General features: G+C 35.0%; 1 protein-coding gene across 12 annotated transcripts in view; it reads right to left on the bottom strand.

The window, feature by feature from the left end:
- The window catches only part of PHC3 (polyhomeotic homolog 3), an 80786-nt gene that overhangs the window by 43005 nt on the left and 22536 nt on the right, over positions 1-15245 (bottom strand). For 10 of the 12 annotated variants that reach the window (XR_006335418.1, XM_043875426.1, XM_043875421.1 and 7 more), the window contains 3 exons: positions 11434-11592; positions 9128-9226; positions 2443-2689 (listed from right to left, as the gene is read on the bottom strand). Coding sequence is in view for 11 of the 12 variants with exons in the window: in XM_043875426.1 (XP_043731361.1) it covers positions 2443-2689; positions 9128-9226; positions 11434-11592 (505 nt within the window). In the remaining variant the exon portion in view is untranslated. The remainder of the gene's footprint in view (positions 1-2442; positions 2690-9127; positions 9227-11433; positions 11593-15245) is intronic. The other 2 variants (XM_043875427.1, XM_043875429.1) reach the window with 1 other exon arrangement.

Consider the following 15245-nt stretch of genomic DNA (forward strand, 5'->3'; position numbering starts at 1 on the left):
AAGGAAATAGTCAATCAAGTCCAGGAAGCACAGAGCCCCAGGAAGGGTAAACCCAAGGAGAAACACTCCAGGACACATTACTGTCAAACTGACAAGAATTAAACAGAGATAAAATATTAAAAGCAACAAGGGAAAACAACAAATAACATACAAGGGAACTCCCATCAGGCTATCAGCTGATTTCTCAACAGAAACTCTACAAGCCAAAAGGGAATGGCATGATTATTTAAAGTGATGAATGGTAAGAACCTACAACCAAGAAAACTCTACCCAGCAAGACTCGCTTTCAGATTTTATGGAGAAATCAAAAGCTTTCCAGACAGACAAAAGTTAAGACAATTCAGCACCACCAAAACCAGCTTTATAACAAATGTGAAAGGAACTAACTTCTCTAGGCAGGAAACAAAAAACAAGGAAAAGAAACCCAAGACAGAAAATAAACCCAAGACAATTAAGAAAATGGTAATAGGATCATACATATTGATAATTACCCTAAATGTAAATGGATTAAACGTACCAAAAGACACAGATTGGTTGAGTGGATGAAAACATGTACATGTATGCACTTCCACTTACCACATCACTCTACTTGACCCCCCAAATTTTATGTAATTATTTTATATTGTTAAGCTAATCATGTTCCCATTATAGCTTGCAACTGTAATTATCTTTTATTTTTTGTCTGGCTATTGATTATGAAAACTGATAAACATCTTTTCCTATTGTGATTATGTAATGATTATTCACTTAATATCATTGTATCATGATTGGTCAACAGAAAAATAGAACTCTATATCACCAAAACTAGGATCTAATAGAAAAACCTGTAATCACTTTTTAAAATGCAGATGCATTACCAGAATTATCTTGAAATTTTTTGAAAAATACAAATGCTCAGGTATTGCTTTTGTTCTCCAGAGTTCCAGATATGTTTCTAATGAGCAATCATGTTTAAAAACAATTGGACTATATGATGATCTTTTATTTTTATCTAGTCAGTTTCACTTTTTCTATTTCATATTCAATGCTCCCATTCAGTTTATATTCTCCAATTTCGCCATCTCTTTTTTTATGTTGTCTCTCAAGCCTTTATCAAGTGTAATAGAAAAGCTTTTGTATAAATATGTATAATATATATTTTAGAAAACTTATGAATTTTTGTCTAAGTAAAAAATTATGACATTTGATTCCACTTGTTTGACTTAGTATGAATAGAATGCTAGATTTCTAATTTAAAAATAGATATGCAACAAGCAACAAAGGTTTACTGTATAGTCAAGGGAACTATAGTTAATATCTTGTAATAACCTATGATGGAAAATAATTTCAAAAATAATATGTGTATTTGTATAACTGAATCACCTTGCTGTGCACCTAAACATTTTAAGTCAACTATACTTCAATAAAATATAGATGTTATAAAAAGTATTGCATAATTATAAAAGGATAGAAAGAAGATACTTACCTGATGAGGCTGGATCAAAGGAAGATTTTTTTTTTTTTTTTAGGTAACATATATGAGGTGCCTAGCTCAGTGCATGACACACACACACACACTTTCAATAAACAAATTAAACTAGTAAAAACATATGTAGGTATATTAAGAATAGGAGAGATCTAAGTAGGCTTAAAAAGCATAAGAAAGGATCCAGCATGAGGGAGACAAAAGCTGCTTTAACTAGGAGAGAAGGTCAGGAACCAGTTTTTAAAAAATGCATTCAATGACACAAGGAAATAGTGCTAACTTTAAAGCAGAAAGCAGGTAAATTCCTTATCCTACTAGAATTGAAGAAAGCTCAAAACTGAGAAACTCTGAGATGAACAGAAGACATGATAAGGAAACTCACTCTGCACAGCCCTAACACTTTCAGCATAAGAACCATGAAGGAAGATTATCTATAGGTGGCAAAGGGAACAGACATGGGTTTCAAAGGCTGACGAGAATAAAAACAACTTGGTTCTCTGACATCTTCCTCTCAGAGATGAAATCAAAGATGGAAAAAGAGCAACATGGTGAGGAAAATAATTATGCATAATCCTTATTTTTGGAAAGTGATAAATTCCTCCCACTTGTCACAATTTTAAAGAAAAATATATACTTGCTTTTTAAAAAAAGCTTTTAATTTTGGACAAGTAAAGCATATTAAATAAACCACAGGCAAAATTTTTGTAAAGCTAACAGGTTTTATCCATACAACAGGAGACTAGCACACAATGAAGATGTTAATCAAATGTCAACTGACCAAAAAAATCTATTGTAATGCTTTAACTGTTGGGCTCTTCTTTTTTCAAGCTATACTACTGAAACATTCTTTTGTTAACTTATAAAATTCACAGTTTATAATGTTTTAAAAGTATTCTCGTTCAAGTAATATCTTTTGTTTTGCTCTGCCTGCAAAGAAAATGAATAATGCAACTATTTTCAAGAAAGGTTTTTCCCACCTGGTGCTATTAACTGGTGAATACTTGATGTCCGGGTGACAGCTGTGCTTCTCGACTCCAGACCTGGGCTCTCTCCCTTCTTGTTACTTTCTGGAGAAGGATCTCGTTGGCTGATTTTAGAACTGGTCACTGTTGTTTTGTTATGACAAATTGTCAATGACTGAGTTTGACTAGTACTTTTTGGCGGACCATTTTGTGAGCTAGATAATACACCCAACTTCTGGCTGCGTAATGTTAAATTCTGAACCTAAGAACCACACAACAAAAAACAAGGATGAAACAGATGGTATTAATTGATGTGGTAATTGCTACCATTGTAACAGTGACAACATATTTATAGTGCTTTTTTATACATAAAGTTCCAAACATGTAAAACAACTAATTAACCCTGAAGGAAAGGGGAGTTGTTATTCTAATTAATCGTACCTTAAACATTAAATGGCAATTTTTTTTAAAAGACATGAAGGAAAAGAATCATTAAGAACTAAATAGACTATATATACATATGGCAAAAGAACTATGAATAGGAGGAAATTACCCTGTAATTTTACCTGCATTTTACCCTGCATTTTAAAGTTACCAGGTCAGAGACAGTGAAAGGGACGGAGAAACAGGGAAGAGCATTCCAGGCAAAGGGGTAAACTTGAGCCAAGTGGCAGAGGTGGGAGAGCCCAGGACGCAGAGGGAAGAGTGAGCAATTCCCTCAACTTCACTCTTGAGTTCTCCACGTCAGCACTGAGAAACATTTCAAGCCTACAAGCCCCTCATAAACTTGTGAGAAATTACTACACACAATTAGGGGAGTGTGAATACAATATTGCTACCTTAATAAAGATCAGAAAAGATATAACAAAAAAGTTACTAGGTCTACAGAGATTATCTACTATCTCTATAGACCTAAAAACTTTTTTATAATATATATATATATAAAATAATAATAGATAAGAGATTATAAGGGAACACTAATCTTCTAAGATATTCATGAAATAACCAAACCCACTGTGATAATTACTAAAAGCATTTCCATTAACTAACTTTAAAGAGTGAGATTTTGTTGAGATGGTTATGAAACACTCATTTGCCCTCGAGAACCGGATCTCATGAGCTGGAGAGACTGCGCATGGCACTGAAATGCTCTGTTGTGAGGACGCCCATCTGTGTGCACAGATAGATAGTTGTGTCCCACTTTTGGCGACCCCCTTGACTGTAGCCCGCCAGGCTCCTGTCCATGGGATTCTTCAGGCAAGAATACTGGAGTGGGTTGCCATGCCCTCCCTCCTCCAGGGGATCTTTCCAAACCAGGGATCGATCCCAGGTCTCCCACACTGCAGGCCGAGCCACCACGGAAGCCTGACTCCTGTATACACCAGGGCTTCTAAACACTGCCAGTCAGGATGGTGGCAAAGATTATCCCAACTACTCTCATCTGAGGTTTATAACATTTTGAAACAGTAAGAGAAAATGCCTCTTCTGGATGCCTAACTTTTTGCCTCTCTGGAATGAATGCACCAAATATATTAATGCTAGGAAGGGAAACTGAAGTAAAAGAGATTCTAGGGTGACAAATATATTGCTGCTTTATGAATGTTTGGTCTCTACACCAGTACCATTAACTGATGCGCGATACCTTCTCTTTCCAAGTGCCAATGCAGTGTTCAGCCAACAGCAGATGCTAAATAAATGTTTATTACTTCAGCGCAGTTGAAGTTTTAGTCAGTTCTAAGTTACTTGAAAGAATTTTCTAAGTGAGACCATATGGAGCATTTTCTCTGATTTTTCTCAAATATTTCACAGCAATGTAAACACACTGAATCACTGCTGTATTACTGAAATTTAACACAAGAATAAAACATGCTGAAATCCAGATTTCCCAGCTCGCCACTCAAAGTCCCCCAGTGTCTGGGCCCAAACCGCGTCGAGCCCTTTTCCACTATTTCAGTTCACAGTCCTCATTTTCTAGCCAAACTCCTCTGCTCATCCTTCTCCAAAAACACCTTGCACTTTCTTCATTTAGAGCCCTCGTTCAAATTCCCCTTGCCTCAACGTAGTCTCCTGAAGTCCAACACACTGCTCAAAACCAGTTAAATTTCTACTCATTCTCCCAAAGAAACCTCTCCATGTCTCTGGTTAGAAATAATTTATCTTCCTGTCTATACTTTTCCCATAGAATTTGGATCATACTGGCCTATACCACTGACAAGGGTCTAGCTTATTTTAGAATTAGTAATGTCTGTGTCTGTGACATACTGAGGCTCTGACTGGCAGGCTCTCATCTCTGACATTCAGTTTTTTAATCCCCACAGTTCTGGCTGCAGACTTAACAGAAACTACACAAGTCTGAAGCATTCTCCAATATGTGATTCCGAAATATGTATGACATGAATTTTGTTAAGTATCTTGTTCTATTTATAGTTTTCTTAAGCTAACACTAAAATCTGTTCATGTTTAACTAAAAAAAATCTCAACGAATGTCTAGCAGAGGAATATTAAAATCTCTCAGGAAATAAGGGAGAAACAACATAAAATTTAACACATGCCATAAATAATACATAAAGTGGACCACCTCATGATGATATTCAAAGGCTGAATTATAGCCTGAAAAACAAAACTTTTCTTCAAATTAAAAGAATATTCAAAGCAAATGAATATTTGACCCTTAACCTGCAAATGAACCCTTAACCTGCAACAGTCCATTTAATATACTTTTTTCTTCTAGTTTTCCCTTTGTTTTCTGGAGTTCTGAAAGTGTGTGTGTGTATATATATTGTATTTTATTTATATAAATGAATAAACTTCAGAATATGGCTTTACTATCTATGGTCATCTAAGCTTAAATATTTACAATAAATTTCAAACATGTAAACTATACTCCTGAAGTATATACAGAGCTAAACGAGCTGTTAATAGAAAAATCACATGTTCAGATATCCTTGACAGAACTTCACTTTTAAAAAGAACCCACCCTTTCTAAGATAAAGAATATTATGGCATCTAATGTCCAACTTTAATTTCATCTGAACTTTTCCTATGATCACTTTGTAGAAACTTTCTGACTTAAAAGAGTCTACCTTTCCCACAAAATATTCTTGCTAATTTCACACCTCACATTTTTATAGTCGATTACCCAAATACTCACTTGTTTTTTAATTTGGACCTAACTATGTGTGAATTATCGCAGCATCTCTTCTTTGCAGATAAGGAAATTAGAACTATTTCTAGCATCTAAATCTAAAAGACTGTTTTCTCCTCAATTCTTACAATATTTCCCTGATAGCCTTACTAAGATTTCTTACTATTCCATAGCATACTTTTAGTATTATGATAACTTTCTGAAAGATTTTTTTTTCAAGGTAAGGATACGAGATGGAGCATTTAAAACAGTAAATAAGGGTAAGATAGTCCCAATTTCTTATTTTTTACAGTGTGCTATAAATTTTATTACTAAGGAAAAATTAACTTATACTGACGTTTGTCAGTTAAGAATATTAAAACTTCAAATTTGGCATTTCTTAATTTGAATCAAAATATTTAAAAAAAACTGCAAATATATGTTTAAAAATTAACAAAGTGGAACAGAAATTCTTCAAACGAACAGTCCTGAACTTGAGGAAAGTTACCACTGGAATACTCAAAGTCAGATTACTAGAGAGCCACATACCTATAAATATCATATCTGGACCCAAAGAGCTAATTCTATAAATTACTTTAACTATGTTCACATTAAAGATGCTACTAAAGACAATGCAAGATGTTTTCTCCATGAGAACCCACAAAACAGACTGTGCTCTATAGAGAGTTTGTTAATTGTATTTTCCTAATAACTGGTTTATTTTACCTTGGAGACTGCAAATTCTTTAAATGGTTGTATTCTTTCTTCACTATTAGCTACGTAAAAGCTAAGAACCGAATTTGTGACTCATCTTTAGACACTGTATAACAAAAACAGTAATTAGTAGCATGTGATATTTTATGTGCCAGGCACTATGCTGAGTGTCTATTCCTTGTAACAACTCTGAGCTATCACTTCCAGTTTAAAGGGAAGAAATTGAAGCTCAGCATAAGTAATAACAGCAGCTAACATTTAGTGAATGCTAACTAGGTTAACAGAAACTTGTTTTTCATTTTATTAACCTATTTAATTCTCATTACAACCCTATGAGGCATTATAATTATTTTATAGTTATTTTACTTTATACTGTTGAAACTGAAGTGAGAGTTTAAAGATAGAAAATGAGAAGGTGGTAGAACATGCATTTGAACCCAGAGAATCTGGCTCCAGAGTCCAAACTTATAAACACCATGCTATGACCTGTCCAAAATGAATCAACTGGTAAGTGACAAAGCGACTTGCCAAAGTCAGCTTATAAGCCCATGTCTTCCGATTCTTTCCTCTGCAGAGAAAGTACTAATGAGTACCTATAAGATTCTAGGCACTAAACATATATTACTCTTCAGCTTAACCCTACAAGTATGTATAACCACTAGAGATGTTTGGTAACTTGTCTAAAGTCACACAACTAATAAATGACTGCAGTGGAAGTTGAACTTAAGCCCATGCAGGACTTCATGCACTTAAGTTCAATGGCAACCTAACTCTAAGCTCCATGCCACTTTATAATTCTGGAAGCTGATAATGGTCTAGCTCTATTAGGTTTTATTAAAAGACAAAAATAGGAAGATAATTACTTCAATAAATTCACTCCACAAAGAGACATTTAAAGTTTAGAGCCCAAAACATCTTAATGTTAACAAAGGTCTCATTTTGTAAACATGGAAAGTGATGTATACAAATAAGGAACTATAGAGGGTCACATAACAATTAGGAGAAACCAGAGTTTAACTGATCACCACCTTTATATGCTGATATATGAAAACAGACCTTTCTGATGAAAAGAAACAGATTCCATGAAAAATACCAAAGAATATTACTGCTAACTCATTTTGTACCTTTTACCAGATGATTGAGATTATTAAAATTACAAAGCCAAGGATGACCTTATTAGGATATATTAACTTCTGCCATATGCAATCCAAAATACTAACAGTAGAAAAATGCAAAATGATATCATACAATATAAAAGTCTATTCAACAGCTTTAATTAAAAATGTACTCGATTTCATTCATTTTTATTAACCTGAGGTGTAATGTACATACAATAAAATGAATGAACCAATGCATTAAGTTTTGACATATGTATACATGTTACCACCACCCCAATTAAAATATAGAACATTCCCTTCACTCATGCCCCTTCCCAGTCCATCTCCTCCACATTCTGCTCGAGGTTATCACAAATCCGTTTCTTTTTCACTATAGATTAGTTCTGCCTGTTCTGGAATTCATATAAATGAAGTCACAAAGCATGTACTCTCTGATATCTGGCTTCTTTGACTAACTATGTTTCTGAGATGTATCAGTAGTCTGTTCCTTTTTATTTCTGAGCAATATTCCACAATATGCTTATCCATTCACCAGTTAAAGCAGACTGGTAACTTCCAATTTGGGGCTATTCTCAATAGAGCTGCTATGAACACTCATTTAAATATCTTTATGTGGATATATGTTTTCAAATCTCTCAGGGTAAACATCTAGAAGTGGAATTGCTGGGTCACATGTTAAGCATACGTTTAACTTCACATGTGACAGTACGGCTGCTCCACATTCTTGCCAAACATGGTATTTTCAATCTCCTTCATTCCAGCCTTTCTAGTGAGTCTATAGTGATACTCACTGTGGTTTTGGTTTACATTTCTAGAAAGACTAATAATGTTGAGCATTTTTTTCATGTGCTCATTGGCCTTCTGCTTATCCTCTTTTGTCAAGTGTTGAATCTTTTGCCCATTTTTAACTAAACTGTTCAAGATTTCATTGAGTTTTACACCTATTTTATATATTCTCAATATAAGTCCTTTGTCATATATTCTGTGAACATTTTCCCTCAGTCTGTGGCTTGCCTCTTCCTTTTTGTAGCAATGTCTTTTGAAGAACAGTTTTTAAATTTTGATAAAATCCAATTTATCATTATTTTTTTAATGGCTAATTCTTTTTTTTTTTAATGGCTAATTCTTTTTGTGTCCTATCTAAAAGAGCTTTGCCCACCCTAGAGCTATAAAACTATCTCCTTTGTCTTCTTCCAGAGGTTTAATAGTTTCGTCTTTTGTCTTCAGGTCTACATTCTAGTTCTATTTTATTTTTGTGAATGGTGTAAGGTGAAAATTAGCGTTCCAGAGAACCAAACAAAAATAAACAAAAAACTGAGTGATATCCTACTCCATTTTTTAAATTTAAAATTTATCCAACTCTGTTTTTTAAATTAAAAATTTATCATTTTTAAATTCAAGAGCCATCCTGACTTAGTTATTACTTAACTGTTTGCAAAGGAAACTGAAGAATGCATCTCACATAAAAGCAGTTCTGCTTTACAATAGAACTGAACATAAAATGTCACTGCAAAAACACATTAACTTTACTAATGTCAAATAACCTAAATATCCATGTTTCATGGCATTATAATTTCTACAGAACCAAAAAACGTTCTTGAAGTTCTCACTATATTAAATGTTAATCTGAAATGTTTGACAAAAAGCACTGAACCCATCAGTAACTTAAACACAAACGTACGCTTATCTTTAACCTGAAGACCCAGACCTTGGAGTACCAAGTCACGAAGCTGGACAAGCTCACCTGAGTAGCTGCAGACTGACAGGAAGATGACGATGACGACGAGACAACAGGAATGTCAGACTGTACAGCAGCCACAGTGGTAGCGGGTGTGAAAATCAGCTGTACAGACAGAAAAACCAAAAAATACCCTAAGACAAAAGAACATGTCCCACACACAATGTATAGCAGGCAAGAGAGACTGAAATTTGAGACAGAAAGACAATGCAGGTTAGGACTGTCCCCTACGCAAAAGGTTTTACATGACAAGGAGAAGTTTTTGATAATAGAGAACTCAAAAGGAAAAAAAAGAAAAATCATAAACATTTCTCAAACAGTTCATGATTCTGATGAGTAGAAAATAAATCAGTGCTCAAAAAAGAAAATGTATTTTGGCAATATAAAATCCACATACCAAATTTTTCCCCAAGTAAACTATTAAAACTTTTCCTAGCTCAAAACTATTGTGGCAGGATTCCTAAAATGGAAGTTGTAATAGATAACCATTGTCACTGCTCTTGAATGCAAATTAAATTTCAGTAAGAAACATGAAAAGAAACACCAAGAAGTCTTTTCAGTCCTCTTTACCCCCAAAGGATAACTATGCTACATACTATACTATAATATTTCACTCACCTACACAGGATCTGTGTGTAGTACAAACCTAGGTTGCTCTTGATTTTAAAAGTATTTGTAAAGAAATATTCATTCTAAGTGTAAATGCCACAACATGTCAAAATTCAACAATAAAACAGCTTGCAAAAAAAACTTTACATCAAAAAAAAAGATATACTCTATTTAATTATCACCATCTGTTTAATTTTTTAATACTGAAACAAGGCCATTAATTTAAAAAGGCAATACAATCCACTTAGAGATTACCCAATCCAACTTAGTAAATTATGACAATTGTTTCAAAGAACCTGTGAATATCTCAAAATTGCATCAAAAGTTATACAGTTCCTCAAAAACCATTTCTGTTTAAATTATCAATTAAGGGATCTTTTAAACTTCAGTTCTTTAAATACTAAATTTAAGTGAATTAAACAACAAAGTTTAACTTTCACAAGAAGGATTCAATACAAACAGCTAAAAGATGTTCTATCCAGCATGAACCACATGAAACTGCCAGCTTTAAGGTTAAAAACAGCCGAATAGCAATCATTTCAAATAGTTTCCCTAATTGTGAAGTGTGTGTGTGTGCTAAGTCGCTTCAGTCGTGTTTGACTCTGCGACCCTATGGACTGCAGCCCACCAGGCTCCTCTGTCCATGGGATTCTCCAGGCAATAATACTGGAGTGAGTTGCCACGCCCTTCTCCAGAGGATCTTCCCGACCCAGGGATCTAACCCTGTCTCTGACATCTCCTGCATTAGCAGGTGGGTTCTTTACCACTAGAGCTACCTGGGAAGCCCAATTCTGAAGCTTATTGTTGATTACATAAGATCTCATGTTGGGGGGGGGGGGGGCGGGGCGGGGAACAACCAGAAATATGGTCATGTCTACTGAATAGTCTATAAATAGAAAGAGAGTCATTATCACTGCTTCCCATTAGAAATATGATGGAGACTTTCTCTGCAATTTTAGTAAAGAATTGGGAATCCATCTATATGTTTAGTTCACCGGATATAAAAATATAAATAAATTCCTATCAGGGATAAAGATCTTCTCTAGCAATCTGTAACGACATCAAATAAAGTAAATGTCAACCAATTTTACATTCCTTAAAGCTCAACAAATTAGGAAATCAGTAGCCAAATTAACATTCTTATATTAACCAAAGATCAAAGTGATCATAAGAATATAAATCAGCTTGCAGATTTTAAGATGGGAATAACCAAAGTTAAGACTCATCTGGTAAATTATCAAGAACTTCAATCCAGCGTTCAGAAGATTTCCACAATATAAACTGTAATTAATAGTTAAAACCATGTTTTTAATGTTTCTAACAATTTCATCAAATCTAAAATGTCAAAGATACACAGTGATTTTTTATATATCACTCTAAGAACCAACTACAAGATGCCAATCATAAAATGCATCTCAGTTTTGAGATGTTAAAATACGAAAAAAGGTTTGAAATCAAAGAAATTTGATATTAAAAAATAATCATTCATGTTACAGAATGTTAGCTACATCAAGAAGGCCTACTAATTTAAAGTAGAATTTTTCATGGCATAAACGTGTAGAGTTAATCACATACACACAAAAAAATTGTTAAAACATTCCTTAAGTATTAAAAAAAATGCCTCCTACTGCATCAAATCAAGAAACATTTTGATCTCTCTCAAGTTTTTAAACACTGAAAAAATCTGGTAGCTCGTATCTTACCATTTGAGCTCGGAGATACATTTGAGCTTGGCTTGCCGTTAGGGTAGGGGAGGTACTCCCTAGTAACATAGTCTGTTGGGTAATACTGCCACTGGTAGAACTGGAAGCCTGGGAACGGCTTATTAACTGTGCAGGTGTAGGAGAAGTAGAGAGGTTGATCTAAGGAAGAAAACATATCAGGTCATAGGCTTCCATTTCTTGCTTCCATGTCATTGACTTTCACCAAGTTGCAGTTAGGCAATCAATGGTATATATTGTGGCTAAGGAACCTAAGAGAGGGCTTCATCTTTGACAGACCTGTCAGTTCTCAGGTGACTATTTGCACATATGCAAACAACAGCACGTATGGGTTAGTAAGCAGGACAATTTTTAAGGATATTCTCATTGTGTTTCATAAGACTCCAACATCTTAAAATATCATTTCTACTTCCCAAAAATTAGGGCTATTGTTCCATTATTTCAATATTCCACGTAATAATTTAAAACATCTGAATCGACAGTTTATATTATTTTGTCACTTTCTGTCACATTTTGAGGGATTTCTGAAACGAATAAAAGTTAAAACACAGATAATCCATTCACATGTATAAAAACATACACAGAACTAGTATAATCTCTTTCAAAAGTTCTAAGAACAGAATTGTTACTTGTCATACAGATGAAAAACTCCTTAATACTGGTTACAAGATTAAACTATAAAAACTAAAACTGTTGTTAAGAATAAATTAGTGCATGGTCTAACGCTAGGCTATGAGACAGACTAGTAACTAGTTTCATCCATGAAGGCAAACGGGGCAGGACAGACAGGGAGCAGGGCAAAGGGACACATGTAAACCACTACATCATATGTTGTCCATTTAAAAAGTATTTTTAATGATAATTAAAAATCCAGCCTCTGGAGAAGGCAATGGCAACCCACTCCAGTATTCTTGCCTGGAAAATTCATGGACAAAATGAGCCTGGTGCGCTACAGTCTATGGCACTGCGGAGTCGGACACAACTTAGCAACTGAACAACAACCACACACAATCAGGCAGATTGTGATTTGGGGAAATAGTTCTTGATGGAGATGTGACATAAAATGAAGACTGAAGTGACTGAGCAATATGGAATACAGAGTTTTGTAAGAAATTAACATTTGTGTACAGAATAATAACTGCAAATATTCAAACAATAAAGTCCATGGCTAAAGGAAAAAAAAAAAAAACCCAACCTCAAATTCTTTTTATGGACAATGCAGAGAATAAAATTAAGAAATTAAAAAATAAAAAATAGTTTATCAGACTTCTGATTCAAGGAACAAGGCAGATTGAACTAATACATCCATGTGCCCAAATGTACTCACTGAAAAGGAAGATCAACATTAAAAATTATAATAATATGCAGCTGAACCCAAAAAAGGGGAGGGGAAAGGGAAATTCCCAGGAGCCAGAAAGGAAGAAACTCAGATACAAGATCCAAGTAACAGCAAGGCAACCTAGGGATACTGGCCCACAGAGCTAGAAAGACCTGATTTTGAGCCAGAAGTCAGTCTCCTTCTGAGCCAATATCCTCAAAAGGGCTCCTCAATATGTGAAAAGAAGCTGGGAAAGCTCTCCCCATGTGTCCTGAAAAGCAGCAAGAAAGCTTGTTATGTGCCCTGTTCCCAGTGGAAGGAGAGAGGTTCTTATGAGAATCAAAACTCCAGGCTTGTGCCATATAGGGGTACACGACCTGCACAGTTCCATAATCTATCCCAAAACATCAGCATTTGTACTAAAGCAGGACATCTGTTAACCTCAACAAGTGACTGGAGGGAGCTGAGTGAAGGAGTGAAGGTTATACAGGGGATCTCTCTGCACCGATTCTACAACTTCTTGAATCTAATTTTTAAAAGTAAAAAGTTAAGAAAACTGCATAGTGGGCACGTGAGTTGGTTAACTAATTCTTGAAATTTATTTGTATCTTTTAAGTATTTCTTAGTTTTAATAAAATATTGTCCATGGAATTTTCCAGGCAAGAATACTGGAACAAATTGCCATTTCCTACTATAGGGAATCCTCTCGACCCAGGGATATAACTGGCAACTCTTGTGTCTCCTGCTTGGCAGGTGATTCTTTACCACTCACAACACCTGGAGAGCCCAACTTAAATCTGTAATTCAGTGCATAAATACAAGTAATAAAATATAAAAAATTATTCTATAATCTGGCTTTTATTCCTAGCACACCAATAAAATCCCATTAGCAAAAATCACCACTACCTTACGACAAATTCAGTGGATTCTTCTTAGAAATCTTCTTCTCTTTCAATCTTCTTTACCAGCTCTTTCTAGCCCACCTCCAAACTCTTCACCTTTGTTCCCAACACTCTTCCTCTTCAATTCCTAGATTATCCTATCTACTCCCATAGTTCGGAATAATTCAATCCTAAAGATGCTCAATCCTTGATGACAAATCCTTCCTCTCCAGGTCCAAATAAGTAACAATACATCTTTCTGGATGTCTCTTAAACTGACTCAAACCCAACATGTTCAATCACCAAACTCATTATCATTCCTCCTTAAACCAGCTTCTCCTCAAACGGCCACTGACATCTTCTAACAATCGCCCAAGACAGACTATCTGGAAGTCGTCGTAATTCCTCCCTCTCCTATAACTTACACACAGAATCAGTCACATATCTTACTGTTCCTACACCTCTCTCTTCCTCAATTTCATTCTGACTTTGAATTTTTGAATCACTTTGAGTCTCTGAACCCACAGGAATTCCAGCTACTTTACCAGCTGCAAACTGATCTCCCTGCTTGGAATATTATCTCCTCTGACTTGCGAGATAATCCTTCCCTGATTTTAATTAAAAAATATTAATTAACCATTTAAAAATCCCTGATAACATTCAAACTCCCCTGACTACCGCTCTAGTATCATCTCTTCCTACTCCTCCACATGGACCCTTCACATTAGTCATATGAAGCTACTGACAATGTCATAACGTCTCAGGCCTTTGTGGCCTGGCAACAACACTCCGGACTTAATTGAGCATCACCTATGACTATACGCCACACCTCTTCCCCACCCCGTGTAGTAAATAATCCCTCTCAAAAATCACCTGCTAAGCTTTTTAAAGCATCCCTATATCCCACAGTAGAACTGACTATTCCCTCTCCCTTTATGCCTGTTATCTTCTATAACTTCCATATACTTCTGGCACATACTTCTCTCACTCGTCTAAACAATGATTTTTTTAAGAGTGGGGCCCATGTGTTATTTATCTTCATATATTCAATATCTCTAAGAGAGCCTTCAATCAATGTTAATTAACTTAATGAATGCCATGTTATTTTAAGGCATACTTCATACTTTAAATGTAATATCACACAGAGTGAGCATGCGTGTGTTTAAGAAGAAAAAGCAATTCTGGTACAGCCCCTAACAAAACACAGTATAAATGCAGATAGTGAGCTGATACTAGTTTCACCTCTACTTTCGATGTGCTATATAATAAATTATTAATAATCTCCCACAGAAAACATATTCTTTTTCTACACCACTCCACAAATGTTTTTGGATAAACCCTTGCCCCAAAGATTAAATCACTTAGCAGAGTAAAACTGGTCCATGTTTTCCGACTCATTTTGGCATACAGGGTGCTTTCCTATACCCTGAGAGCTTGTTAATTTGGGTCACTCTACAGTAATAATGCCTTGCCACTTTTTTTCAGTCAGTGATTCTTAAAAAATAAAATAAAAAAGGTAGGTAGGTACGTAGGCAGGAAGGAAGATACTCTAATAAAGGACAGACCACACACTCTTAAAGAAAAACATAAGAGTC

This window comes from Cervus elaphus, chromosome 19, assembly GCF_910594005.1.
Source record: "Cervus elaphus chromosome 19, mCerEla1.1, whole genome shotgun sequence".
Taxonomy (NCBI): Eukaryota; Metazoa; Chordata; class Mammalia; order Artiodactyla; family Cervidae; genus Cervus; species Cervus elaphus.